Source organism: Trichinella spiralis (genome assembly GCF_000181795.1).
Source record: "Trichinella spiralis strain ISS 195 chromosome Unknown Scfld1277, whole genome shotgun sequence".
Classification (NCBI taxonomy): Eukaryota; Metazoa; Nematoda; class Enoplea; order Trichinellida; family Trichinellidae; genus Trichinella; species Trichinella spiralis.
Window position 1 is genome coordinate 1 of NW_003528216.1, and position 1,145 is coordinate 1,145.

Genomic DNA, 1,145 nt, shown 5'->3' on the forward strand with positions numbered 1-1,145 from the left:
GTTTAGACGGACATCTATATTTTGTGTTGTCATCGACCGTGGTTTTCTGGCTATTTTTAGCTTCATAATGAACCGCAGATTATCTTTCATTTTTGATTAGCATTTCTATCACACGCTGTCAAGGAAAAGGGCTTTTTGCATAGTGAGAGTTGCATAAACGTTTCAATATACAGTCTAAAATTTAATTCTAAATTTCAAAATGATTGAATACAGGTAAACAATGTCTCTTTACTTACATGTTGTCTTTTTTCCTCTGTCAGAACTATGTATGCGTTTCGAACACTTCTTCTCTGGAAAAATAATTATGAATTAAAAATTTAAAATTAAATCGCATGAATTTTAATATTATTACCATACACTGTTATTCGGCTTCAACTACTTTCTATAACATGGCTATTGGGTATTTGTTTATGTGATAATATTCATGCAAAGGACATAACAAATAACCATTTAATTATTGAATCACTTACTTGCTTTTAACATGCAAATGAATTTATGTATGTATGAAATGGTGAATGATTGCTTTATGCAGGTTCCAGTAATGGATGTATTGATGTGGTACTTGTGTGTCTGCAGCATCTATAAGAAACAAAAAAATATAGGGATAGGAATATTTCAATGTTAGTAATAATAGCGGAAAAACCAAATTTATTAGTCATATTGGGTAAATTAAGCATCGAATATCTGCACATTGTTGAATATCATTTACCTGTTAATTATAGACGATATGCAAGAGTGTGATTACATTGCGCGCACCGCCTCTTATGACTACCAACAAACTAACTGACCACGAAAGCGACATTCTGCAATATTGTATGATAGTACGTAAAGTACGGTTTGGGAAAACAACCTAATTTTTGATGAGTAAGAGCGTAATAGCATAAATTAAAAGTGATCTTTTATTAATTTGTTTGCTAAAATGAAAGCTATTTTGCTTAAAGGCATGTAATGTGATGAGCAATGCAAATAGTATGAAAATTCATTTCATCAAGTTCATATGGCATATTAGAATCTACAATTTGTTGTGAAAAAATTGAAATTGCTATTCCTGATACTGACTGCACGCCATGCAAAATATTTTACATTATTATCAAATATTTAGGCGGAAAATTTTTTTATAAGAAAAGAGGAAGGACTAGTTAAGT

At 30.7% G+C, this 1,145-nt stretch overlaps 1 protein-coding gene across 1 annotated transcript; it reads right to left on the reverse strand.

The window, feature by feature from the left end:
- Positions 1 to 86: 86 nt before the first annotated feature.
- Tsp_15822 (conserved hypothetical protein) lies at positions 87 to 882 on the reverse strand. Its single transcript, XM_003370050.1, has 4 exons — positions 781 to 882; positions 471 to 579; positions 233 to 290; positions 87 to 174 (listed from the first exon to the last, which is right to left on the reverse strand). Exons 1-4 carry the CDS (start codon positions 880 to 882, stop codon positions 87 to 89), a joined length of 357 nt encoding a protein of 118 aa, XP_003370098.1.
- Between the last annotated feature and the right edge of the window lie 263 nt (positions 883 to 1,145).